Below are 26,798 nucleotides of genomic sequence, written 5' to 3' on the forward strand. Positions count from 1 at the left end.
CCCTAAACCTCCAATATACTTATAATCATATTAATATTATTTACTCTTAATTGTCCCAGAATAAGGGTCTAAAGTCCCTCAATTAAATCGCGCGTGTAAAAACGCGTATCTCCAACTTTAGCGTGATAAAGCGAAATTTCCAAGAAATTCTTATAACGATAGTACTAATAACTATCACTTGAATACTTAAACATAGAAATACTTATTTTAGGACCATTGTACAAGTCTCCAATTTTCCCAACTTATGGTATTTTCAAATCAGCTAAAATCCCTAATCGCGTATTCACCATTTTCACTTAATGAGCTTTCAAAAATTAAATTTTGAAACGAGACAGTTTAAAAAAAATATAATGAAACTATAAATCCATGTAATTAGATTCAAAAAAGTTAGAAAATAATAATCAGAGTAAATGGACAATTAAATATTTAAATATGCTCGGAATGGATTTTAAAAATAATAAATTTTTGCGAGACATCACAGTAGCTGCTACCTACCGAGCAATCATCGCTCAACCCATTTTTATTACTTTTGTAGATTTTGGATATTATGAGTTAGTCTATGTCCAAAACCCAAAAAATTATTTCTACTAAATCTTTAGGAGATAAGAATTAGTAGTATAGTTGTACTTCGCTATACTATAATAGTTGATACTCGCACATGTTATCTCTACTTGATGTTTAGCATATGAAATCCTCAAATATTTATAGGTTATTTCGAATACAAAGTTATACCGCACTATAATTAGTTCCATTAATGCTATTATTTTTTAAGTAAGTATTTCTAGTTTAATATTGTCTTGTCCTTGAAAAATATAACAGATGTCTCGTTACTAACACGTGCGAGAAATATAACAGATGTCTCGTTACTAGCACGTGGCACGTGCGAGCAATGAGGCGTGACAGCTACAGTATTTTCCCCCCCCCCAAATGATAACAAGTATTCCTTTTTTTTTTTCCAAACTATAATATTCAGAAGTACAATAGATAATCTTTAATGCATACTGCAAGGAAAATTACTATATGCTTTTACATGACCAAATCTTTATTCATTACAATCACTCTTAAAACTCCATTCTTCTTATTATAACTTTACATGCCTTAAACCCCCGAGACAATAATATGACGAAATTTCTTGGAACAAATACATGTTACTCAACTCCCAATATAGTGAAATCCACCAACAGGCACACAGCTAGAAGGGATTATTGCCATCACAAAGGTACGCCTTCATGTCCTCTTCCAGGTTGACAAAGGTGGAGTTTCAGAAGTTTTCCAAGTGCCAGCGTCAGACTCGTATCTCTCACCCTTGATAGCCGAAGCAATAGATTCAAGTTCCGCCATTTCCTCTGCCGACAGTTTCACAGACAAAGCTCTTATATTCTGATCGAGGTTCTCAATCTTGGTAGTGCCAGGTATGGGGCAAACATCTTTGCCTTGGTGATGGACCCAGGCCAAAGCTAGCTGTGATGGGGTACAACCCTTCCTTGAAGCAATGGCATTGACCTGCTCGTACAAGTTCTTGTTGTGCTCCAAATTCTCTGCTTGAAACCTTGGCATATACTGCATTGTACGAATTTCGAAATTTAAGCAACTGTAATGCCAGAAATTCAAAAGGGAGCAACACGTGTTGTCTACAAATGAAAACATTACGAATAACTTCAAGATGATCGATACTATTGCTTGAGGCGTACAAAGTTCAGGGGAAAGAACAATCCAGTAAGGTGGACTGAGTACTCTAAGAAACATCAATTGTAGAAGGTAGATCCTGAGAAACATATCCCATCAGAGAGGAAACTCGAAATAGAAATCCAATACAGTTTCATACCATCTGGACAGTATTATCAAGTGAACTTGTGACCAACCAAACTGTAGAGGATGTATATGAAAAGGGAAAAAAACAATTTCAGAGGACAATGTATAACTTTTGTGCCTAACACCAGATGATGCCATTGCAATGTAAGTCCATTTCCCCTCAAAATTGTGAAGAGAATATTACTAAAAAATGCCATAGTTTCTTCCTTTTCTCATGTCTAGGATGTTCTTCCACCATAAAATAGAACACTCCCACTGCTTGTGATATTTGACAATGCTATTGCTATCTTCAAATTCAAACTAAATACAGAGCACACAATTTCAATCCTGTCTGTACAAAAGGTTCAGTTTCTAACAATGCCAAAAACTGCATTTATTGGAATCCAACGCTAGAAGACTTGGTGGATAGAAAAAAGCTTGTTGTGCCGCTTTGTTGGACAGAAGTTAATTAAATTAGATAGTTTCAGAAAAGCTCCACCAAATTATTGGACATCAAAGGGATATTGAGCAAGATTGCTACTGACTATGCTACACTAGAAACTACTAATCTTTTTGGATATTCACAAACCTTTCGGTAGTCATCATCAGTCAAATTCTCAACCAGCTTTGGACCTGAAGAGAAGAATCCTCTTCCAAGTGGACTGTATGCAACAATCCCTATTCCAAGCTCTCTACAAGATTACACCAAAATGAACTTAGAACTTCATATTTCTTCCAGACCATGTAGAAAATGAAGCAGGATAAATGCACTACCTGCAAGTGGGAATAATCTCTTCCTCGATATCTCTGGTCCACAATGACCACTCCAACTGTACAGCTGTTATTGGATGAACAGCATGTGCTCTTCTAATTGTTGAAGCTGAGGCCTCGGATAGACCTATATACTTTATTTTACCCTCTTCAACCAATTTCTTAAGTTCTCCTACCTGGGCAAAATAGAATTTTTGTAATGGACGAGAAATTTCCCAGCTGATTTTTTCCATACTAAGGTAGATAATTGAAATTATACATGCATAAACGAAAAGAAGAACTAGTTCAGTGCAGTGGCACAACTTTGACAAAGTATACATCAAACTGAAAGCACTACTTGACAAAAATGGCAACAAGCAGCCAATATACTTCTCTAGATGATGATGATGTTAACTCACAGGTTGACTTAGCTCTGATATCATTATACCACATTATACAACATTATACAACTTTCTTGACTTCTTTTAAACAGACTAATGGCTGCACACATCAATTGTCAGTCATCAATTTTGCTTGATCTCATTCAAACTTACCTGTATTTTGAGTGATTGTACGATATGAAAATTTCTTCCTACTACTCAGGAAAAGCAAAATATATTTTGCTGGCTACACCAGGAAAAGAACTTACATAAATCGTTCCATAAAAACTTCAATTTGATAAAAACTGAGTACCAATCTGCTGCTTTATGCACTGAATTAAAAGAAGTGGCAACTGACAACTGACAAGGTGGATAAATTAGCATATGAATACTCAACCAGATTACATATTTCAAATGAAAGAGAATACACAGGCCTTCTCGTCCTAAAGGAAAGCCATAGAATCTATAGCATGTCATATCCATTGGTAACTCCCTCAGCAGGGCCGTCAAGCTACAATTTTTGTGCCTACAAGACTAACACTATGGTTCTTTTTAATTTTGAGATGCTGGTGCTAAATGAGCTTTACATTAATGCAGACTAACATGCATAGTACACCAATTGCATTTTTTAAGAATTTTTTTTTTTATTTTTGTATTTTTGAAGCAATTGCAAAGGACACGAAACTCAGTTGTATGCCTATATTTGAAGTTGATCAAACTTTTATTTAATTAAGAATGTGGAACTTAAAAACAAGAAAGGAAAAATAGAACAAACCGTGACTTCAATGGGCACATTTGTATCAATGCGATGCTGATAATAGAGATCAATGCAATCCAAACCAAGCCGCTTCAAGCTGCCTTCACATGCAGCTCTCACATAGTCTGGATCACCACGTATACCAAACTGCCCACCCTCATAAGTGAATGCAAATTTTGTTGCTAGCTCCACTTTCTCTCTGTTTCCTCCCTTCAAGGCCTACAACCATGCTTTCATAACATCAATCACCGAGGACATACATATTATTGCATGTTATAGCAAGTTGATTTGTGATCCATGCATGGCACAAACTGTCAGAGATTTTCCATCCTTTTCATTTTTAAGACTATTCTACTTCTTCCCATTGAATATGGTAGCATGCAGAATGAAGATTATGTAAACCATGGACTTTAGAAGTTTGATTCAGTTAAAGGAGCCAATCCCTTTTCTTTTTTCTGTTCTTCTTTCTGTTTCTTTCAGTCTATCTTTACCATTGATAAGATTTGATGCAAAACATGAACATAGACAGAGAGTCGTACACATGAACCTGAATAAAAAAGAAAAAAAAAAAAAGGAAACTCAAATCAAATTATTAAGGTGCAGTAAATAGTGCCCTATTAGGATCCAAATGAAAACATCCAAGTGAAAAAGAAAGAATAGGAGACTAGAGGAGTACAGTTTTCCTATTGCCCTGTTTGGAAAGTAAATTATCTAATACTGGTAGTTTTCAGAAAGACTTCCCAGATAGTGAGAGTTCCTACGCATTCACTAACTACAGGTTTGTTATTTTAATTGATTATATATTCTAATTTTGAATAATCAATTTTTATGACGCTTCAGATTACAAATTTTTTAATAACCAAAAAATCTGAAATTCATAATTGGCCAAAGCACAATTTTTGCTGATTCTAATTATTTTTTATAAACACTTCCCATAATCAAATTTTGCAAAATCTAAAGCAACCAAGAACAAAGTCAAAACTAAAAGTACAAGAGCTCATGCATACCGCACAACTGCAGAAAAATGCAAATAAATATGATTAAAGTCACCTTGCCGATGAGGATTTCGTTGGTATGGGGTCCATAAGCATCAGAGGTATCAAGCAGGGTGATGCCTCTGCTAATAGCATGGTGAATAAGTTTGATCATGTCGGGCTCGGGCTTTGGTGGCCCGTAGAAGGCTGACATGCCCATGCAGCCCAGCCCTTGAGCTGAAACTTCAAGACCTTGCGAGCCCAGCTTGATTCTTGGCACTGTCACTGGTGCTGCCATTTTCAGACAAAAAAGCACAGAGGAAAGAGTGGAATGGATCAGAGTTTACTGTTTTGCGAGGGAGGAGTGAGGAGGAAGGAGGTGGGGATGACGGAATAATATATAATAGTGCGGTAGGAACATGCTTTTGTGGATAAGATATCCATCGTCGGCGGGAATCGGTGTGAACTGTGGAGTAGGCCCGGGTTGATTTATGGCCTTGACAAAAGACATGTCAAAAATCAATATTCAAGAAAATATTCTATTAAAGTAGCAAATTTTACCATCCACTAATTGCCACATTAATTATTTCTTCAAAAAAATTCAAATGGATGCTTGATGCACCTGTCCGATCTGATGGTGATTCTGTTTCCATCAACTTTTTGTAGGTCCAGTTCACCCTCTCTTAATTAAATTAGAATAAAGTATTATATAGATATAATTGACGATTAACCAAAAAAAATATTCTACATAAAGAAATTGAAAAGGAGTACATACAAGTGCGGTTGGATGGGCATTATTTATCAAACAAATTTATTTAATTACATCATAAATATATTTTTTAATTATTTTTTTATCTTACACATATCAAATCATAAAAAGTATTATAATAATTATTTCAAATAATTTTCTAACCAAACACAATTATTTTTTTTTTCATATCATGTACTTTTCATATTATAATATTCGTGCACCCTTATTTGATATTCATGTAAAGTCATGACATTGATTGTGATCCACACCAATTTAAAATAGTGAAGATTCGTTGAGATCAAACACAACTGTGTGAGAAGTATTTTTTTTTTCAAATATTAATATGTTGTATAATCCATTAGAAAAATTCTATAGTCTTCTTAGGATACCGTTCCCTCAATGCGTATCTTTCAACGATGATAGTAACCCATAATTTAAACGATTGAAACTGTAACCATCTAAATGTCAAAAATAGTAATATTTGACCATTCAACCGTGAATTTAGGATCAAGGTATGATACCAAAAAGGAAGGTAGAATCGGTCACCGCTAAATTCTGAGCTAGACTTGTGTTTTGTGCGTATACTTTTCCTTTCCTGAGACGAAACTAATTAGACGTACAAAGAATATATAAAAACAGGATTATATTCCGCAATTAATTGCGGAGATCCCACTGATTTCAGTTGATTTTTTGGTATCTTAAAGAGTTGTCAATTGAAACAAGTGGACAAATAAAACAAGGAATAGTAATTCACACTCAAGCTGATCTCGATTGGACTTATTGTTCCGACAAAAAAAAAAAAAAAAATTCATCTCAATTGGATGGATCAAGTAATTTAATTGATGGACCAGACTCACGGGACTTTGTCACACAGCACAGCACAGCACAGCACACCTTAATTATTTATATTTGTCCCTAATATCACAATTAACTTTGTAATTATATAGATTCATATTTTAATATATTCAGACGCGTTTGATAATAAAAAATAAAATATATAAATTAATTAAATAATATTAAATTTTTTAAATAATATTTATTTTAATAAATAAATGATAAACTATTTACTTGTCACTTAATATAACGTGACATACATTCAAATGTATGATATATAACATTTAATAATTTGACGGATTCAGAGTTCAGATATTAATTTTTAAACTTTAATTTTATTAAAAGCATCTTTACCGTTCTTCCAGAGTTCAGATATTAATTTTTAAACTTTAATTTTATTAAAAGCATCTTTACCGTTCTTCCAGGGTTTTAAGCGGTTGACACGTAGAGTTGTGGATCTTTCTTTCTGGCACTGCCTAGAAGGTTCTAGGTGGTTAACACGTAGAGCAATGACCATTCTTTATGGCACTGCCTAGAAGGTTTTGGGTGGTTAACACATTGAGTCGCGAACCTTTGTTTCTGGCATTGCCTGTTGAGTGTGTTTGGATGGTGGATTATTTATCAAAATTTATTTATATCATTAATATATTTTTTTATATTTATTATATTAAAAAAATTTCATAATTTTTTTTAAAAAATTTTCCAAATAAAATACTGTCAAACACACTCAGAGTCTTCTACCAAAATAACATTTTTTTTCAAAAAATATTCAAATTGTAGATTTTGCTCTCATGTTTAGAAATCTCGTCAAATTTATGTTAAGTATTCGAGACTTTTGCTCTCATATTTAAAAATATTGTTAAATTCATGTTAAGTATTCAAGACTTTTTGTATAATAAAGTAACAAACAAAGGTATAGCTAGAAATGGGAAGATATTTTTCATTTTCGTTTTAATTTGATCGGACGGATAACAGAAAACTCTGTTATGAGAGAAAAGTCTCTTACGAGAATAAAGTATGAAATTGAATCATTTTAGGAATATATTTGTTGTGAAGTGAGTTATTTAGGCAAATAACTCCACGAGTTTGGTAGGAACGATTTTTTTGTAACGCCTATTTTGTACTCATGGGCGAGTTACTTTTTGTGCTGCATATCGGTCAAAAGATGTTATCAATAGAAACAAGTAGATGGCCCCTGTTGGGGTTTCTATCCCACATCGATTTGGGGGTGTTAAGGGTTGGGTAGTTAAGCTCCTGGGGCGTCGTCAAAAGTTGCCGGCTTTTGACGATTGCTCTTGGGCTCAGTTTAGTTAGCGAATTCTTGGGATTTCCCTAGAAGTTGGAAGAAAAAAAACAACAGCAAGGGGTCGGCGGTTGGGGATGGGTTCTTAGTTAAGGCCTGGTAGCAGTTTCCAGCGCAGGCTTGATCCCTGTTGGGGTTTCTATCCCACATCGGCTGGGGGTGTTAAGGGTTGGGTAGTTAAAAAAAAAAAAGAAAAAAAAAAGTAGACAAAAAAAAATGACGGGACCCCTTTATGGCTTTATGGGAGGAACGAAGCAATAAATGGACACGTCTTACGCGATCCAAAGTGCCACTTGTTTGTGGTCCGAAATGAATTGGCCGAGCAAGCACTCAAAACGCGCCTGGCAAAGCGAATGTGGGACGCATAAGAAAAGAAATAAATGGAGGGGAATATGGCAATATATTGAAGAAGGATTTTATTTTTTACACTTTCGCAATCATTTTTATTTGTTACTATTCTAGTTTATACTGTTCATTATACATTTTGGTATTATACATTTTGGTATTATACATTTTGATCACCAAAATGTAGAGGAGTATCATACCCTTTTTTTCGTCACTCCACCCTTAGTCCTCTGAAGAAGGCGGTTATGTTTACCTATATTTGCAAGCATGATGTTTTTCCAAATCATTCATGTGAACGGATGTTTCAATTTTGTGTGTTATTTTTGTTCTTTCCCGTGAGTATAACTATTATTACACAATCAACACGATCAAATTAATATAAGTTTTACTATTAATATAGCACAATCAAATCTTTTACATCGTCTTACTAACTTAATGTATTTGTTAGAGATAATTATATAACCTTTGTTTGAGATATTCTTTATAATTTATTTCAATTACTCGAGAGACTTGATATAGTTAGATTTCATTAGGTGGATAAAATGTAACTGCAAATCATCTATTATTTCCGCTGTTTTCAATGATGTTTAGTGTTTTTTTTTCTTTTTTGTAAAGTTGGTTAGAAAGATTTTCTCTACTTTGCTTTACTTGTTTTTCCTTTAAAATTTAATTACAACATCACCTCAAAATTGTTACTTTTTCTTTACAAAGATGAACATCTCTTGTTAATCATGTAAAAGGATGGACTCCATGAGTGAACAAAACGATTCCAAACATATTATTAACTTTTGCAGTGCATTTTATTTTATTTTTTCACCTTGGGAATTATTGTGTATATGTGTGTTTTTTTCACCTCTTGTCCAATTCCTGTTCAAAGTTTTTGAAATTCCATTACCAACACTATAACAACTTTACATGTAAATATCGATTCCAAATTAAAAAAATTTTCTCTCTACTTTATTGATTTTTGCATTTTCTGCAGTTTTATGGATGGTTGCTGATGTTACTAAATTCTAATACGCTCATGCTAATGTTACAATTTGCGAGACTTACATCGACGCTCTCTGGCTTTAGTCTTTATTTTTAATGGTACATACCTCAGGGTGGGAATATGCAATTATCCCTTTATATACATATATCTAACTGATCACATACGGTATTCGTTGGTATTTGCCCCTCTGGTCCCTCACTTAACACATTTTCTTTTTTATTCATGTTTCCTTCTAACCCGACGCGTAGCATTTTGCTTCAATGTACATGCGCGTCGGCCTTCCCTCTCCGAATTAACGAGCGTGTGCCATGCATCCATCTATGACTATCACACTCACACATGTCCTCTTCTATCCCGCTTCCCAAGGCAGGACAAAATGGGAACCTTAAAGTCTGAGGTAGACTTTGGAAGGAAGTGGAAGTGTCACGGATTTAAATTGATTAAAATGGATAATAGGTATAAGTGAGTCAACTCATTTATATCCATCTAATGAATAAGTTAAAAAATGAATTGGGTAATCCAATTATCTATTTATAATCTATTTATTTTAATTTTTTGTGAACTTATTTAAATTCATTTTTGCAAACTAAATTATCCATTTATACCATAATTTGCATCCATTATTAAATTTAAATATTTATTTATAATGATCAATAAATCTAATTACCAATTTTTTTTCTATCAGTACTTTATGTCACAAAATTACATATTATTTAATAATTAAACAATAAGAATATGAAAATTTGAATTAAGTACTATAAAAGTTAACATAAAAACTTAATCCAAAAATTTTGAACCCCTAGCATTTTTTTTATATGTAAATTTAAAATTTCATTTTGAGAAAGTAGGAAAAGAGACTAAAATTCGTCATAAATTAATAATGCTGAAAAATGAGCAAGTTAACAAATTAAGGAAAAATAAAATAATAAGATAAAATCAACAAATAATAATAATAATGAAACAAAAGTAGTTAACATCATGACAAAATGAAAAATTTGAAAAAAAAAAATGTGTGGAGGAAGAGAGGAGGCTTGGGAGAAGATAATTTTAAATAGGTTAATTGAGTTTGATAGATTATCTAATAATACCTATTTAATAAATGAGAATTATTAGGTAACTCATTTATATCCATATGCAAAAACTTAAGATATCCATATCCATCTATTTATGAACGGATATGAGTAAATTTAGCTAAATGAATTTATTTATCACCTATAGAGAGATGCAACGTTCGACCCTGACTTGGATGAGGTAAAAGCACAAAGGTAAGCATTTTCCATTTTTATTTTGGTTTTCATTTCTCGTATACTTGTAAAATTTTTCCATTCTAGGAATATATATAATAAAAAATAAATCTTTTACCCTCAAACAAATTCAAATTTTTCCAAACATTTGGATTTTATTTGTTGGTGAATTACATTTTATACTATTTGCATTTTAAGCGTTATGTGTTGTGAGTTTTGCCTAGACTTTGAGATTCAATTCTACTTGAAAGCATGAAGCTCGATTTACAAACGCCAATAGTCATCAACGTAGAGTTTAAAATATTCCTTGAGTTTGGTCTGATTATTATGTTGGCAGATGAGAGCCCCAAGTCATACAATAGTAGGAAAGAAAAGATAGGAGAAGTTTATAAATTTTGCCTCATGGGCTATTAAATAAATTGCGTTAATCAATTTGAATTTGTGATTTCACTTAAAAGTCATTTGGATCAGTTCTAAAACTCAAAACTTTAGGCTAAATATCCTTACTTCAATCTAAAAGTGTGAGGATGCAAAGATAGAGTGCGCAACTCCTATCTCAACGCCGTTGTCATATAGCTTTCCTGCCCTGCTACCGCCACAGGGGCACCTTTAATTGTTTTTCCTTGACAGATTACGACATAACTAAGCTAATGTTCCAACCTCGATAAAGAAGCATGACAAGAAGTTGCAAAAACTCGATTCACCACAAGCTTCAGTCATTTAATCAAAGATTTTCTAACCTGAATAGCATCATAGCAAAAGTAGAAAATAGGAAATTAACATACTAATCACAACTTGAACTTTAGGTTCAAAGTATATTTTCGTCGCATCTTTATAGTCAATTTACCCCTAAATCACCTTCGAAAACACCTAACCAAACATAGCCTAAAAATCGAATAATCTTTAAAATTTTGATAAAATCCGTGGGTAAACAATCCATACATAACAATCACTTATCAATGTATGCGTCGAAATAACACACTTTCAAGTGTTATCATCAAGAGCTCTGATGGGTGAAATATTTTTTAATAAATCATTACATCTCCAAAACGGCCACTAATGTGACAGACAAAGAGCACATTCCAGTTTTTCTCATGTTTAATCAATTCTAAAATGTAATTATATTAAACCCTCTAAAATTTAGTGCTCGTAGTACCTGAGTCCTATTTTTCACTTGTCAAATAAGGGAGTCTATTGAGAATTTCCTGTTATACATTTTGTTCTTATAAAAGTAGTCAAAAAAGAAAGAAAGAAATATACCGCTAATTCTGGATAATTCCTCAGAATATTGCCCAAAAAAAAACTGGCAAATGTGACTTTGATAGAGTCCATTTCCAAAAATATGCCTGCCATGAGATTTTTTTTTTTTTTTTTAAATATTCCTGGCAGCCACTTTTTTTTTAAAATAAAAATTCGCTGTGTTAGCATGGCAGGAAACAATTTTCTTTTTTTAAAAATCCTAGCCGCCAATTTTTTTTTAAATAAAAATTCAAGGGCTGCCATGTTTTGAAAAAAAAAAAAAAAAAAGGATGCCTGAGCCTGCATGTTGTCTTACAAATAGCCAGTTGCTTTGTTTTTTGTGTTTCACGGCAGCCCATTGACTTCTATATTTGTTTATCTTTCACACAAAACATTGAATATTTGATGGAGTATCATTCACAGGATTTTTTAGGTTCTATGAATAATACCCCATCAAGTATTCAATATGTTTTGTGTGAAACATAAACAATTGTAGAAGTCACCGGGCTGCCGTGAAACACAAAAAATAAAGCAACTGCCTATTTGTAAGATAACATGCAGGCTCAGCATCTTTTTCAAAAAAAAAAAAAAAAAAAAAAAAAAAAAAGAAGAGGGCTGTCATGCTGATTCAATACAGCATCCCTTCAATTTTTTTTTTATTTCAAAGTGGCCGCCAGGAATTAAAAAAAAAAAAAACATTGTTGCCTTTAAAAAGAGATGGCAGCCCTTGAATTTTTTTTTCCTTTAAAAGCGGCTACCAAGAATAAAAAAAAAAAAACCATAGTTTTTGAAATGGACTCTATCAGAACCACATTAGCTGGATTTTTTTGGGGAAATATTTTGAGGAATTAGCTCTTAATTGTTAGTAATTTTTCTTTTGAATTCCTTTTATTTTTATTTTGAAGTGATAATTTGACATAATCTAGTGAAGTATTCACGCAGCAACAGGTTTCAATGAGAGCAGCTAGTAATTATGTGGTACATACTTATCTTTTTTATCCCATATACTTAACCTGTATACAAAGGAGAAAGAAACAAAAAAAAAAAAAAAGTTGAGTGTAAAAATATCTTAAATTTTCTCATAAGCAGTTTCTGTACTTCATTGTATCACAATGATGATGCAATTATATATATATATATATTTTCAGCCTTATTTCCTCTGACAAAAGATTGTGGTCGTAGGACTGTAAAAGCAAGCTGTATTGAAAAAGCAATTGATGCCTATGAGCTTTTTTTTTTTTTTTTGATAAAAAGAGAAAAATATTATTAACTAAATCGTTGGAATTGGTCCAGCATGAATTTTTTAACAAAGTTAGGTGGAGAATTTCATAGGAATTCCATAATGTTAGAAGTGTTAGTATGAAAACCTAATTCATGTGCTACATTATTGGCACATTTAGTAATGTATTTTACATCAACAATATTTGCTTCTATCATGGACAGTCAGATATTCTCAATCAGTGGCGGAGCTTGAAAAAATTTTCAGTGGGGGCAAAAGCAGCATTAAAATTTTTTTCCTACTATTTTGTTAGTTTTTTAAGTAAAAAAATATTCACCAACAAGTTAAAATAAAAAAGATTTTTTGAACTTATTTCAAATGAAATTTTGTGACCCACATATCCTTTTAGAATATTAGTTCATGGATCAATTTAAAAGATCACGTAATTATTTCACTTATTTCATAAAAAAAACTTTGAAGGCACACTTAAAATAATATCAAAATTCTATGCATATTGTAGGAATTTAAGGGAAGCAGTGGGGCCGTGCCCCCAGTGACCCCACCTTAAATCCGCTAGTGTTCTCAATCATAGCTTCCTCATCATCATGCAAGAGCAATTATAGCTTCAAAATCATTAATAGTTCTGGCTTGAAAGAAACAGGAGATTGAAGAAGTTTTTTAATACAGAAATACATCCTTCCAAGCTCCATTTCATGATATTGACATTCACAAATGGGAATAATTGATCCATAGCTTCGCAAGGGGATCAGAAAGGGGGCATATTGTCAAAAGCAGAAGTGGATCGACAATGGGGGAACTGTAGGCACGGGCCCCTACTGCCCCGCACAGAATTCTGTTGTTACTCAAGTACTTTTGTGAATTTTTCAATTATGCCCCTATTGTGACTCCTGCAATTCTGAGAAATTTTCGATTGTGCTCCCATTTTGTTGTTTAGAAGTAAATGTAAATATAATTAGTTTTGTAACTTAATGGAAATGAAATATTACAAAATTCAAAACAATAGCCTTCTACATCAGTAAAATGAATTTTGTGAATTTTTGCAACAAAAGTAAAAATATAGAGTAATTATGTTGGCTTAGTTAAACATAATTTTCTTCTACTATGGTGAACGTCATTTTTTTTAATAAAACAATAAATATTATGTCCTTGTGCCTTACAAAACTATAGGTCTATGGTTATTTTAAAATGTTTCTTATATTTTTTTCAAAGAAAATTATTGTGTTATTATGTGATTTTGTGTTATATCGCTCATTCAAAGAAAATTTTATATTGGTTTTGGAACAACTACTTGAGAAGCTTAGTAGTTGCTCCAAGACCAATGAAAAAGTTCGAAGTGAATATACAAGAACCTCCAATAAATAGATACAATCTCAAAAAAAAATTTTACAAATTCTACGATAACTTACAGTAAAATTTTGAACAAACACATGAAAAACTCATTTATCAAGTGGGCCGTTGTTATTATGTACTACTTTTAAGAAAGACAATGAAGAATTTTTGATATTATTTTTGTCCCTACTGATAATTATTGTCGGCTCCGCCTCTGGTCAAAAGTGTATGCCGTAATTGAAGTTTTGAAAAGAAGACTCGTGGAAAGGTTTGTCAAAGATTACTCATAAAAAGATTTGTCTTTTTTTTCTTGAAAAGATTTGTCAGGGAGGACTAAATTTGTCTAATGTTATGTCATTGATTACGTACTTCATGAAATATTCGATTATATTAAAAAAAAGGTTATAATAGTGAGACAAATAAGTATATCTTTGTAGGTATGTCCCTTTGATCTAGATCCATTAAATTCCCAAACTCAAATCTTTATGATTTTTAAAAAATAAGTTCAAACCCAGACACTCTCGAATTTGGGATACCCAATGGGTACCCGCTGTATTTTTCTAAATACCCTAAAGTAAAAATCTATTAAAAATATGTAAATTTCAAAAAGTATAAACACCATCCAATTTTTATTTTCAAATAATAAAATTAATATTCAAGAAGTTGAATGCAATATTATAAACTCAAAAAAAAAACTATTATTGACTACTTTGATTTATTTTTAAAATTTCAACTATATTTACGTCTAATCTTTTATTTATTTGCCTTTACTTTTTTCTGAAAAAGTTTGTACTAATTACAATGATAATTAGGATTAGATTGAAAAAAGAAAACAATCACGAAGTCTTACTATGTTCAATCCAATGACCATAGAATATTTGAATATTTTATAAATTTACTAATATATATATATATATATATATGGGTTTGAGTAGGGTTTTGTATAAATTTGGATTTCAATATGGATTATAGAAAATCAAACCCTCTCTAAACCCACAACTCTTTTACAGGGTTTTGGTCTGGATAAGGTCCGAATTTGAGAATTAAATTCAAATCTAATTTAATTACATTGGATCTGGGTTGGATCTAGATAAAACTCGATTCATGGACATGTTTAGTGGTGAGACAAAATAGAGATTTGGCCCTCGTCCCTTGAAAGCTCGAATTGGAAGTATACTTAGTGAGCAGGAGCCCTATATTACCATGCAGCCACGAGGCATTGGGAATATACGACCAAAGGAAGGCTATAAAGAGCATAGAAATAAGACAAAATAGACTCTCCTACGTATATTATCCTATCAAGAATAGAAAAAGAAGAAAAGAGCTACACGGAAAAGATCGTTATACTCTTTGTTTAACTTTGTGCTAGTATGTAATATGTAAGAACCTCTGTAAGTAACTTATGGTTTAGAGGGCATTTTTTAATTTTTAATGATGATTGGAGTCGAATTTATTCAAACTTTTAATTAGCAAAAAAAGAAAACAATTTTGGGCTTGAAGTTTGTTCAAAAAAAAATAAAATTTTGGAATTGAAATTATGTGGTGTTTTTTTTTCCTGCTCTTCAGAAAGTGGATATGCTCGAATGTAAAATTTACAAGGTTTTTTTTTTTCCCATTAATACTCTAAGAGCACTCAATAGTCATACGAAAATATGGAAGGTAGGTGCATTACTAAAGTTTTAAAATTACATCCATATTCTGAATTATAATACTTTCGCAAAAAAAAAAAAACTTTTTAAATGTGATCTTTGAACGCCAAATAGATCAACCCAATTCATGAAAAAGATACATGGAAGAATGAGGGGATGGCTGATGAGGGATTACCGCTCTCCTGATAAATTTCTAATAAAACTCTAAACTAGTTTTTCAACTATTTTTTTATCTTACAAGTATATTTTTTTTTTGAAAAGACAAAAGAAAAAAACCTATAATATAATTTTTCTAAAACACCTAACCAAACAAAGCTCGAAATTTGAATAAACTTTAAAATTGTGCTTTACGTCGTGGGTGAATAGTGCATGTATAATATGATTTTGCATTTGGGTAATTACATGTTCTATTGTTCATATTCAGTGTTAGGTTTTATATTGTTTCCAGCACTTAGAACTTTTGATTGGTGCCTTGAAAGAGTCTATAATAAATGATACGTCAACGATTAATGTTAAGGAAAAATTTATACACGAAGAAATTGAAAATAAATTATTCATTTTATTTTTACTCACAGTGTACTCTTCTCTATCTGATCCATTATTAATTTCATGTTTTCACCTTTTTGATACGTCAAAAGAAGATTAGAAATCAAAATAAAGTAGGAGTAGTTGTTGCTCTCTAGATTTGTCATTTGAAAAGTACCTCTTCTAAATTGCCAATGCACATTTATGAAATCAAAATTTTATATTTGAAGGCTACTTGTTTAACTCATCTAATGTTATCTCATTTATGCATGTTGATTACATGTTTGCATGAAAAGTTGAATTCTCAAAAAAAAAAAAAAAACTCTAATATTAGGATAAATATGTTTGTGATCAATCATGCACTTTTTATATATTAATGTATATTAACATCTACATATGAAATTATGAATACTTATTAACTTAATGAATTGCATACCATCTTAGACTTGAAGTTATATGGGTTTTTTTTTTTCCATTTGGTACCCTGAAAGCACATGAAAAGTTGAAAGTTAGGTGCACTATTAAAGTTTTAAAATTACTATCCAAGTCCTGAGTTACAACACTTTCACGATGAAATTAGCTTCTTGTGAAAAGAATAATAATACCAAGCCCACTTGTTATTTAATAACCTTAGAGTACCAAGTATACCAATCCAATTCATAAACAAGATACAAATGTCTTTGATTGATTCAACATGCTACCGATTTTCGAACTAGAAGTTTGTTTTGATACCATATTGTTGCAAATAATATTTCGCTTGCATTATAAATATATTTTTTAATTCATGTTTTATATTCCCGACCATCTTTTTATCTCATATTTATCACAAAAGTGCTACAGTAATTATTTTAAATAATACTCTATCCAAACATATATTTATTAATGGAAACAAGTGGACAAATTCAATAAAGAGAAGTAATTGGCATCTTTTTTTTTCTTGAAAATGAAAGCATTTAATAATATTTACACATAATTACAGAGGTCTAGCTTTAATAGTAAAGTTATGGGCTAAATTGACAGATGACCTGCTAACCTTGATAAATATAATTCTATCAAACGATTGAGACATACAAATTATATCTCGGAAATGGACCTAACATACACTTCCGAAATTCATGGATCCATAATGTATTTTAGGGGCAGAAGGGAATCTGTCTTGACCAGAATAGTGGCATTATTTAGTTGTTTAACCCATATTAAAGCATCCAAACAAGCCAGAGCTTCGATGCAAATTGGAGATGACGAATAGACCTTCTTGCTAATCGGCCATCAAGAGAGTTTTAAAACTTTACTTGAATGTAAATCAAGAGATTAAATCCTTGACCTATATTCTAAAAATCTAGGTTTTCTAGAAATGTTGTCAGTGGGTGTGTAGGCACCCGTTTGGACTGGTGATCGTTCAGTCCTCTCCAAATTGTCCTTAAAATTCTTCAGATCCCCCTTCTCTTAGTAGAGAGTAGTGTAGATCTATTATGTCAAGCCCAAAAAAAAAAAAAGAGAGAGAATAGACCTTCTTGCTTAGTTTATGGATTATATTATGAAGTGGATCTTGGAGCACCCATCCAATACCTGCTGAGGTATCATGATTGACAACGATCCATCAATCAAAAATAACTCCATTACAAGCAACCATGTAATTTTGGATGATAATTGACAGCTAAGTCTCTATCATGAGACACGAACTTGGATAATGCAAGTGCAAAGTAAGCAATTTTCTTTGTCCTTTGGTTTCATTTTTCAAGCACTCATTTTATTGGATGTCTAATTTTCCTAAAGAAACTAAAACAAACCCTGAATAGTACAAAATTTTGAAAAATATAGTTGTACATGAGTTCAAAAGAGTCGAACGTTATATTATTTAATTTTGATTTGACTCCACATTGAGTTTAAAATATTGCCCGCGTTTGATTTGATTATTATGTTGATAAATGAGAGACCTAAATCCCGACAAAAAAAAAATCCCACATTAGATGAAAGAAAGGACAAGAAAGGTTTACAAGTTTTGCCCTACGAGTCATTAAATAACTTATGTAAGAAGTTATTTGAACTAGTTCCAAGATTCAAAACCACATCTTAATCTAAGGATGTGAGGGCTCAAACAAAAATAGAGATGGCAATGAAACAATTTTGCCACTGAAGAGGATTCCCCCGCCCCACACCCTCTTCTCATAAAAAGCACACACGCTATTTTATTTTGTTTTTTTCTTAACAGATTACAATATAACAAAGCCACTGTTCCAGCCTCGACAGAGAAGCATGACAAGAAGCTACAAAAACTTGGATTTACCACAAGCGTTAGTCATGTAGTCAAAGAATTGCCAACTTGAGCAATCAAGAGGTGATTTTCGGAGTTGACAGGCTGTACCAAAGTGCGGGAGTGATCTCCTGAAGTGGGTACTGCCTTGCGGAAGTCACCTGCTCAAATTATCAAAGGTGGGGCTGAATCCCCCGATTTTCCTTCGATGATCTAGTTAGTCTTCTTTTTGGAATGGAAAGTAGTGAAGTTTTCTTTAGAGAGTAGTTCTTACAGAGTGTATTTTTTTCTCGGGTCCCCTTTTGAGTGAGATCTCTGTATTTATAGGGGACAATTGGGAGAAAATGACGGTAGGATTCAACTTCCTAGAACCTGACAGACTGAGCATGTCAGTCTATCTTGACAGGTCGGTGTCGGGGACAGGTCTTATCAGACATCCTGTCCCTGCAGGTGTCAGTCTGTGACCTAACTTCGCCCGTCCCATCAGGCACAGTGAAACTTCAGGGTAGTGACCGCGACAGCCGGAGTAATCGGGACGGGTGGTTGAACCTCAAGTGTGTAATCCTCACCTCGGTACAAGGAGGCCGAGGTGAGGATTAACAGATCTTTATTCAGGGAAGGGGGAGCTCGACTCAGCGAAATTGGGCTGAAATGACCACCCTCAATAGGCCTTCCAAGCCTCGAGAAGGAACAGGTTATTTGTTGCCTTCTGGGGCTTTCGTGAGGGTACAACAGGTCATCAACGTGTCTGGGTGATAACACATCAATCATCAGCAAATGGGATAAAGCAAGGGGAGATGAGACGGCCGTCAGTCATTATGACAGGGCATGAAAGGACACGTGACAGGCAGTCAGAACGACGGCTGGTCATAAATGAGAAGAGAGGGTGCGTCCTGGGGGAACTCAACAGACGCGGCCCTTTCATCTCCCGCAATACCAGTATAAATAGGGGGTCCTTCCTCGCTATTAACCTTTTACCTCAAAAATTTACAGCAATCCCCTACGTGAACGTCTGAATATCCGAGGTCAGGGAGAATACTCGAAGTGTTTCAACTGCTCACCCCAACCCTTTTCTTCTATAAACAGTAAGTTCACCACCCCTTTTACTTTCTGCAATATGATTCGGATAGCCCGTACACACAAGGAGATGGTCAGGCCGAACTATGATACAACGGAAAGGCCCGACCTGATTGAAGAAGAAGAAAATGCTTCATCGACCCCGGGGAAAGAAGCAGCCGAGGCATCCGTTGGGAATGAAGCATCACAAGACCAGAGCCAAGAAGGATCTGAGGTGTTGTACAACAATAAACTCGGATCCGAGATGCCCCAAGACGAGGGAGTGCAGGAGCCAGCCACCCCTCCAGATCTCTTGATCGTAGATTTTGGCCAACTCCCTTCTTCAGCAACGTCATTGGTCAGACCGCAGCGAACGAGGTGATTCAAAAGTAGCCTTTCCGTCAACACTATAACATCTATCCACCCCGGGCGACCAAAACAGCCGAGATGCCCCCAGATGATACGGTGGCCATCTACGTTGACCAACTGAAAGTAGGGTTGAGAATGCCCACAACAAGATTCTTCTGAAATAGCCTAAGGTACTGGGGCATCAAGAACGCTCAATTGGTCCCGAACGTAGTTCAGATACTCATCGGATTCGAGATGCTCTACCGAGAGCAAGGCCTGAATCCCATAGTGAACCTTTTTCGCCGTTACTACACCATCAAGAATAATGGAAACGAGAAAGGATGGTTCTATTTCGAGAACCGAAACAAGAACGTCTGGAAATTAATGGTGGACGCTCCTTCATCAATAAAAGAGTGGAAGCGCAATTTCATTTTCGTCCCTGCCGAGAAGTTCCCCCGGGGATTTTGGTGAAAGCCTCTACTTCGGCTAAAGATCCTTTCCTGGGTCAACATAAAGAGGAGAACTTTTGTAAACTCCTCGGGTCGGGTCTCAAGATCAACAGTTAGAATTATCCTGAGGTGGTCTTTGTAAACGGCGGGATAAGTCAAGTTTTAATCAGCCCGGATCGCCCTCCTTACTTCTTTACTCGGCTTGAAAAATATTATATTTTTCAATTCATTGTCTTGTTTTGTTCTTTTTTCCATTGATTCTAAGTAGTAATATCTTCTTCTTATACAGTTGTGAGAGTGTCAGATCTGATCACCTCAGGCACAGCCGTAGTGGCCAAGAAGCAATAAAAATGAAAGGCTCTTAGTGAGACCTCAAGAATACAGAAGAAGAAGAAGGACACTCCTAGTGCCTCGGCCAGCACCCTGCTAACGGTCGTCCTCGAGAACACCTCCCGAGTTTCGGCCATTTCAGAAGGAGTGGCCACCCGAGGTGTGACCGTGACTGCTCCACCTTCGGCCGGGGCAAGCAACTTCAAACGACCGAGACTCCGATCACGAGGTCATCTCTTTAGAACCGACACTACGTGCAGTCGCAATCTGTCGGAGAGGACAAGAAGCACCCCGACTAGCACTGATGTCCAGAGTGGGATGTGAGCATCAACGACCGCTGCAAGGACCCTAGAGTGGCCCACCATCTTTTGGTCCACTCCAACTTGCCAAGAGACCACTCCTACGCCAATAAGCTCACTACTGACGAAATGCAAAGCACTTCAGTGGCGTGGGCCTCTACCTCGGCCTTTCTCTCCGAGTTGATGCAAAGACACATCAACATGGTCGAAAATCAGCTCTCAGCCGAGCTCCTGGATAAGATCTCCCTCCTGGAGAAGAAACTGAAGTTGGCTGAGGAAGAGAAGGGTGAGAGGCCCAAGCGTTTGTAAGCCGCGCCCGAAAGTTTAAGCCTACAAGTCCCTTCTTAACAATCCTAGTTTCCCCCAGTATGGCGTCGCCCAATTCCTCAAGCAGCGTGATACCGTGGTGGCCGAGATGGAGCAGTCCGAGACCACCATGAACTCCTTGAAGACTGCTTTAGAAAAGGAGAAGAAGCGATGACTTGAAGAGGAGCAGTCTTCAAGGGAGGCCATTAAGAAGACTGGCAGCTCGGTAGTAGAGGCCTTTTGCTCTTCCAAGGCCTTCACTCATGAGTTCGGCGAGTTGACTCTGCTGAGTTTCATGTTTGGTTATACATCGGCTATCCAAGACGTAGCCCCCTTTCTCACCTTAGAATAGATGGACTCCTTCAAAAACAAGGCCAGCTACAATGATGATGCTAAAGAGCTTTGCGATCGCATGGCTGAGGGCATCCAGGCGGAGAAAAACCTAACTGAGGTCCGAGAGGAGCTCAATTATGAAATGGCAGAGTTCGAGCTGACACCTGAGGGTGATGGGCCCGACAAGGTTGCTGAAGAAGAGGCCAGTGCGGGGGAGGGTGAGGGCTCAGCCGAGGCAGGGGCTCTTAGAAGAGCCTTTGGTCTCGGCATTTTGTACTTCACAATTTTTGTAACTACCTCATTTAATATCAATGACTTGTTTTACTTCATTGTCAGTCACTTATTCCATTTCTACTTGTCTTGTCCCCTTATTTTCTTTAACAACACGAGATAGTGATGCTAGAAAAGTAATTAAATAAATAAAAGACATACTACAAGTAATCTTGAGTGGAATGTAAATGATTTATGGATAATACAATTTGAAATTCTCAGCATGCCAAGTTCTGAATACTGAAGTACCATCTCGGTAAGTCAACTTACAATACCCATTCTGACTAACCTCAATTATGCGATACGGCTCCTCTCACCTCGGAGACAACTTGCCTTGGGATTCAGATTGGCTGACTAAGTTCTTTCGCAGGACAAGGTCTCTTGGGCTGAACCGAAGATATCTAACACGGACATTATAGTAGCTAGTCAGTATATTCTTGTACAAGGCAACTCGAGCTGCTGCGGCATCTCGCTTCTCCTTAGCGAGGTCGAGATTCATTTTTCGCTCTTCTCCATTAGCCACGACAGTGAAAGCCGCCATTCGAGAACTTGGAGTGAGAAATTCGGCAGGAACCACTGCCTTGGACCCATAAGTTAAGGAAAATGGAGTTTCCTAAATAGCGGATCTTGGCGTGGTTCGATAAGACCACAGCATGCTCAGGAGTTCGTCAACCCAGAAAGATCCGAGCTGATGTAGCCTAGTTTTGAGGTTGTGGAGAAGTGTTCGATTAAAATTCTCGACCCAACCGTTGGCTTGGGGGTGGCCCACTGAAGTAAAGTGTTGTTTGATCCCAAGATTTTCGTACCATGCCTTGAAAGGGTTATCCGCAAACTGCTTCCCGTTGTCAGAGATGATTATCCGAGGCAAACCAAAGCGACAAACTACACACTTCCAAAAGAATTTCTGGATGGTCAGGCCATAACCCATTTCGTGAAATAATCAACAGCCGCCACCACATAAGCATAATTGTCAACGGCTCGAGAAGCGTCCAATAATATCTGTCTCTCATTGCTCAAAAGGCCATAATGATGTGATGGGGACCATGAGACTAGTTGGCTGGTGGTGCTCCTAGGCATGGTGCTGGCAGGAGGGACAGCAAAGGACTAAATTGGGCATATCGCCGAATGGTTGGCTAGAAATATCCAAGGAGCAAAGTCTTCTTAACCAACATCCGATAGTCGACGTGAGCGTCACACAATCCTTCATGTATATCCTGGAAGGCATTTTGCCCTTGCTCTACGGTAACACACCGCACCCATGGGTCGAGATAGGATCGTTTGTACAGGTTGCCGTCGCGGAGTGCATATCGGACCACCTTGCGCTGAATTTTTCTCGTTTCTGCCTTATCGTTCGGAAGGACACCCTGACCTAAGAATCTGATTAGAGGACTCATCCAGGTGTCTTCTGAACTTATAGGGTAGACCTTATCCTCTAGGTAATCCGGTTCGGTTAAGACCTCCACGAGAACAGTCTGGTTGAGCGCAGATAACAAGGTGGGGGCCAACCTGGATAGGGCATCTGCTCGCCTATTCTAGAACCGAGGTATCCTTTGGATTTCAAAGGATTTGAAGTAGGCCGCTAACTGGTGAATTTTGGAGAGATACCATTGCATGGTTTCCTCTCTAGTTTCATACTCCCCTAGTACTTGACATATGACGAGTTGGGAGTCGCTATAGACTGAAATACGTTGAGCACCAAGTCTGCGAACTAATTGTAAGTCCGCGATGACAGTCTCGTACTCAGCTTCATTGTTAGAGGCGGTGAAATCGAATCAGATGGCATATGAGCATGCCTCCCCGTGAGGGTCTTCGAGGAGCAGTCCATCTCCACTACCATCACTGTTAGATGACTCGTTCACGTACAAGTCCACTTTTGCGATTCGGCGTCATCCGGAGTGGCTTCTTGGCTCACGGGAAATGTGAGTTCGGCCAAGAAATCTACCAGAGCTTGAGCCTTGATGGCAGTCCGAGGTTCATAGGTTAGATCGTATTCCCCTCGCTCTATGGCCCACTTGGTGAGACGTCCGAAAGTCTCGGGACGCGACAGGATTTGCCTAATGGGCTGATCTGTTCTCAAACGTATGGGGTGAGTTAAGAAATTAGGTTTTAACCTGTGAGCTATATGAACCAAACCTAATATGAGTTTCTCTACACGAATGTATCGAGTCTTCGGCCCGCGGAGAACTCAGCTAACATAGTAAACCGGCACTTGGGCACTATTATCTTGTATTAGCACCGTGCTCACAGCCTCCTCAGCAGCAGACAGGTAAAGATATAACTCTCTCCTGGGCGTGGTGAATTAAGAGTGGGAAGGTGGTGCAGGTGCTCCTTCATTTGCTCAAAGGCCTACTGGCACTTCTCGGTCTAAGAGAACTTGTCAGTCTTCTTCAATGCTTTGAAGAAGGGCAATGCCTTGTAGCAAACAGGGACAAGAACCGGTTCAGAGCTGCCAGCCGACCTGTTAGTCTTTGTACATCTCGGGAATTTCGAGGTGAAGACATTTTTTGAATGGCCTTCACTTTATCAGGATTAGCTTCTATACCTCGGCGTGATGCAAGGTATCCCAAGAATTTCTCGAAATCGCGCCAAACACGCACTTCTTGGGATTGAACATCATTCGAGTGTTGCGGAGGACCCTAAGGACCTCCCTCACGTCGGATAAGAAAGCCGAGGTCTCCTTGCTTTTCAGGAGGATATCGTCCACATACGCTTCAACATTCCTACCTATTTGAGATTTAAAAATCCAGTTAACCAGTCGCTGATACGTCGCCCGGGTGTTCTTCAAGCCGAAGGGCATGGTGGTGTAACAGTAGATTTCCTGATCTGTGAAGAAGGCCGCTTTCTCTTGGTACTCTTCATTCATTCCTATCTGATGATAGTCTTTAAAGGCATCAAGGAAGTAGAGGATCTCGTAACCCAATATCCAGTTGACCAAAGCGTCAATTCTCGACAGTAGGTAGCAATCCTTAGGGCAGGCCTTGTTCAAATTAGTAAAATCTAAGCACATCCTCCACCCCCGGTGTCATTCTTGACCATAACAGGGTTGGACAGCCAGATGGAACATTGCACCTCTTTAATCATCCGCGCCGGTAAGAGCTTGTTCGTCTCCTCGGCTACGGTTTTATTGCGTTCCAGGCCGAAGTGCCTCCTCTTCTGCTTAACTGGTCGTGCACGCGGGTCGACGTTCAGTTCATACAGCATAAGTTGATGGGGTACCCCCACAACTTGTTCAGCAATCCAGGCGAAGACGTTCTGGTATTCTTTGAGAAGGTTAGCTCGCCTTTGAGAGGCTCAGATAGGCTGGTGCCAACGCGGATGGTTTGATCCGGGTTCGAAGGATTCAGAGGAATTTTTTCTACCTCATCTTTGGTCTCTAGCTTTTTAGGCTTCCCGAACTGTTGAGGATCTATACAGTCTATCGAGAGAATATTAGACCTCCTACCCTCAATTTTCGGCTCGACCGTTGAAGAAAAGGCGGCCTGCAGGGTAGCAAAATAGCATTCTCTTGCTACACAGACATCGCTGCTTACCTCGACGATGCCTGTGAGAGTTGAAAATTTAAAACTTAAGTGGTAGGTTGAATACGCAGCCTGTAGCGCATTCAAGGTGGGTCGACCCATAAGTAAATTATATGGGGAATCAGCTTTGACTGCAACAAAATTGACAGAAATGGTTCGGCATCGAGGGTGGCACCCAATGGTCACCATAAACGTAACCATTCCTTGCGGGTGGACCACGTGTCTCCTGAACCCTACTAAAGGGGTCTTTACAGATATGAGCTGATCCCTGGTTAATATCAAGATTTTGAAGGTTCGGTAATACATGACATCTATCGAACTACTGGGGTTGACATACACTTTCTTCACTATATAATTGTTGGTGAGCAACTCTATCACCAAGGCCTCGTGACTACTGGAAGCAGTTGGGACGGGGTCACTTGGGCCATACGTGATTGTCTCAGTAAGACGGGAGCTGCTCTCGACCTGTTCTGGATTAGCCTGTTTATAGGTTCTTTTTCGGGAGTTTTAACTATCCCTTCCCATAGGGCCTCTAGCTATGGTGTTGACAATCCCGACTATGTTCGGCCCATAATCGGAGGACCCACCTTGGAGAGGCCTTCTCATCTTCCTAGGATCCTCAGGGATCGGCAACTACTACGTGGTCTCTGCCTATCCTCCAGGCGTTGCTCACCTCGGTTGTCGCGGCGGGAGTCACTTCTGTTGTGGTCTCCATCTCTGCGAACAAACTGTTTCAGATACCCTTGCTTTATTAAATTCTCAATGTCTTTCTTCAAATCGCTACAATCCTCGGTTTCGTGTCCAATACCTCGATGATAAGCACAATAGAGGTTGGAGTTTCTCTTTTCTCTTTTTCCGGCCATTCTTGGGGGAGCACGTCCGAGGTGATTCTGCTTCATGAGAGCAAGGATATAAGATCGGTTGGTATTTAAGGGTGTTAGGTCGGAATCAGGGACAAACGACTTTCCCTTGGCAATTCTGTCAAAGACGCTTCAGCGATCTTGGTTGAGACTCTGAAAACCGCCAGTAGTGCCAGGGTCACCTCGACTTGATTCCTTCTTCTTTCGGGAATCAGGCCCTGATCGAGCTATTTGGGCTTCTCTGTTTATGCGGTTCAAGTCCTCAGACTGTATGCCTTTCTCGACCTTTTGCCACAATTCCCGAAGTGTTCGAAGGTATTTTTTGTGCACTTCGGTGTTCAACTCTCCGACAATAAACCCATTTGTAAAGACGGCTATGATTACCTTTTCATTAGGATCAGGTATCTGCACGCTCTTATCTTGAAATCTTTGTACATAAGAACGGAGAGACTGCCCCAAATTCTGCTGTATATTTAGCAGATAGGCCGAGGTCTTTGTCGTTGGCCTGGAAGATATAAACCGATGGATAAATTTATTCACCAGCTCTCCTAGGGAGAATATGCTCCTAGATTCTAGACCGCAGAACCATTTTCGAGCAGTCTCTTGAAGGAAGACCGGAAAAATTCGACAAATAACTGAGTCAGAGACACAGTATAATCGAAAAGCTGAGATA

The 26,798-nt window shown here is 36.9% G+C and overlaps 1 protein-coding gene across 1 annotated transcript; it reads right to left on the reverse strand.

Annotated features, from left to right (window-relative positions):
- Positions 1–990: 990 nt before the first annotated feature.
- On the reverse strand, positions 991–5,042 carry LOC113765377 (auxin-induced protein PCNT115-like). The gene is made up of 5 exons (XM_027309531.1): positions 4,729–5,042; positions 3,697–3,897; positions 2,566–2,738; positions 2,381–2,483; positions 991–1,560 (listed from the first exon to the last, which is right to left on the reverse strand). The coding sequence occupies exons 1-5, from the start codon at positions 4,948–4,950 to the stop codon at positions 1,228–1,230; spliced, it is 1,032 nt and encodes a 343-aa protein (XP_027165332.1). The 5' UTR covers positions 4,951–5,042; the 3' UTR covers positions 991–1,227.
- Positions 5,043–26,798: the final 21,756 nt, after the last annotated feature.

Source organism: Coffea eugenioides, chromosome 3 (assembly GCF_003713205.1).
Source record: "Coffea eugenioides isolate CCC68of chromosome 3, Ceug_1.0, whole genome shotgun sequence".
In the NCBI taxonomy this organism is placed as follows: Eukaryota; Viridiplantae; Streptophyta; class Magnoliopsida; order Gentianales; family Rubiaceae; genus Coffea; species Coffea eugenioides.

Coding starts and splice junctions, on each gene's coding strand:
- LOC113765377 (XM_027309531.1), bottom strand. CDS start 4,950: ATGGCAGCACCAGTGACAGTGCCAAGAATCAAGCTGGGCTCGCAAGGT. Junction 2,739..3,696: donor ATGTGCCCATTGAAGTCACG/GTTTGTTCTATT, acceptor TATTTTGCCCAG/GTAGGAGAACTTAAGAAATT. Junction 1,561..2,380: donor CTGATGATGACTACCGAAAG/GTTTGTGAATAT, acceptor CGTACAATGCAG/TATATGCCAAGGTTTCAAGC.